Below are 1913 nucleotides of genomic sequence, written 5' to 3' on the forward strand. Positions count from 1 at the left end.
GTATTTACTCTACTGTGTTTAAAGGAAGTTTTTTTGTTTGATAAAAATAACTTTTTTGAGACGGAGTTTCGCTCTGTTACACAGGCTGGAGTGCAATGGCGTGATCTTGGCTCACCACAACCTCCGCCTCCTGGGTTCAAGCAGTTCTCGTGCCTCAGCCTCCCGAATAGCTGGGACTACAGGCATGTGCCACCACGCCCAGCTAATTTTTGTATTTTTGGTAGAGACGGAGTTTCACCATGTTGACCAGGATGGTCTCGATCTCTTAATCTCATGATCCACCCATCTCGGCCTCCCAAAGTGCTGGGATTATAGGCGTGAGCAACCACGCCTGGCCTGTATATCTTAAACGTATTGGATTGATGTCGCATATCTCCCTAAAAATGTATAAAACCAAGCCGCACCCTGACCACCTTGGCTATATGTCCTCAGGAGCTCCTGAGAGCTGTGTCACAGGGTGTAGTCACTCATATGTAGCTCAGAATAAACCCCTTCAAATATTTTACAGAGTTTGACTTTTTTTTGTCAATAATGGTCTTCCTGTTTTCCCCCTTGCCCCGCTTACATAGTCTGTTCTGGGTACGTAAATCATGTCATTCCTGAAAAACCACCCAAGATTTCCTGTCTCATTTAGAATAAATTACAAAGGACTGAGCTCAGCGGCTCATGCCTGTAATCTGAGCCTTTTGGGAGGCCGAGGCTAGAGGATTGCTTGCTTGAGGCCAAGAGTCTGAGCAACATGGTGAGACCCTGTCTCTACCAAAACAAAAAAAAAAAATTTTGCCAGATGTGATTGTGTGTTCCTGTGGTCCCAGCTATTCTGAAGGCTGAGGTGCTACCACAGGCACACACCACAACACTACAAAAAAAATATTTAAAAACTACCCAGGAGGCCGGGCATGGTGGCTCACGCCTGTAATCCAAGCACTTTGGAGGCCAAGGCAGGCGGATCACCTGAGGTCGGGAGTTCAAGACCAGCCTGACTAACATGGTAAAACCCTATCTTTTTTTTTTTTTTTTTTTTTTTGGATTTTTAAGAGTTTATTAAGCAGACTGGAGGGGAGATGTGGCACAAATAGAAGTATGTAACATTTGAACAACAGGAGCTGGGATTTTTGAAAAAATTTTTCAGTTAGGGTTACACAAAGGGTCACTTCCACCACCAACGACACAGGGCGCGCTCAAAGGGGAGGAAGGAGTAAGTCCCATGGTAGGGCCAGTGGCTGCTCCTGGATTTTGGAATGATTTCTGCGGAGCTTTCAAGGCCAGACCCTGGGCTCATGGTCGAGACTTCATAGAGGTGACAACTAGACCCACCAAGACGGCTGCGATTGTGAAGCCCTGGGCGGCGATCCGGGTGCGCATCATGAGCTGAGAGCGCCGGCTGTGGCCCTTGTGGAAGCAGTAGAGGCCGTAGCCGAGGGCGGTCGCCGTGGCCAGGCAACCTATGGGTACCATCGGGTTCTCGCGGACCTTGCGAATGAACTTTTCCTTGAAACTCTCTGGCTTGCTGTAAAGAGTGGGGCTAAATCCCTCAATGACGGGAGCCTTCGATGGTTCTAAAGAGGCCCCCGGGGTCACAGGGCCGGGAGTCGCCATGACCGGGCCACACAGCTGCAGGAGAAAATCGGGACTCCGAGCTCCGTCTCCCGGTGAAGGTCATGAAAGGGGCCAACCCTATCTTAAAAAAAAAAAAACTACCCAGGTGAGGTGGTATGTGCCTGTAGTCCTAGATACTCAGAAGCCTAAGGCAGGAGGATTGCTTGAGCCTAAACATGGAGAAACCCCATGAGAAGCTTGAGGCTGCAGTGAGCAATGGTTGTACCACGGCACTCCAGAGTGGGGCAACAGAGAAAGATCCAATCTCTCTCTCTTTTTTTTTTAATTATTAGAGAAAGGGTTTCACCATGTTG

The 1913-nt window shown here is 48.6% G+C and overlaps 1 protein-coding gene across 1 annotated transcript; it reads right to left on the reverse strand.

The window, feature by feature from the left end:
* Positions 1-1023: 1023 nt before the first annotated feature.
* LOC108288113 (HIG1 domain family member 2A, mitochondrial-like) lies at positions 1024-1664 on the reverse strand. Its single transcript, XM_017506902.2, has one exon. The coding sequence runs from the start codon at positions 1597-1599 to the stop codon at positions 1279-1281; it is 321 nt and encodes a 106-aa protein (XP_017362391.1). The 5' UTR covers positions 1600-1664; the 3' UTR covers positions 1024-1278.
* Positions 1665-1913: the final 249 nt, after the last annotated feature.

The sequence above is a fragment of the Cebus imitator genome, unplaced genomic scaffold (assembly GCF_001604975.1).
Source record: "Cebus imitator isolate Cc_AM_T3 unplaced genomic scaffold, Cebus_imitator-1.0 Scaffold15, whole genome shotgun sequence".
Classification (NCBI taxonomy): domain Eukaryota; kingdom Metazoa; phylum Chordata; class Mammalia; order Primates; family Cebidae; genus Cebus; species Cebus imitator.

Bases quoted from the DNA above. Each gene is read 5' to 3' on its own strand.
- LOC108288113 (XM_017506902.2), bottom strand. From the start codon at position 1,599: ATGGCGACTCCCGGCCCTGTGACCCCGGGGGCCTCTTTAGAACCATCG.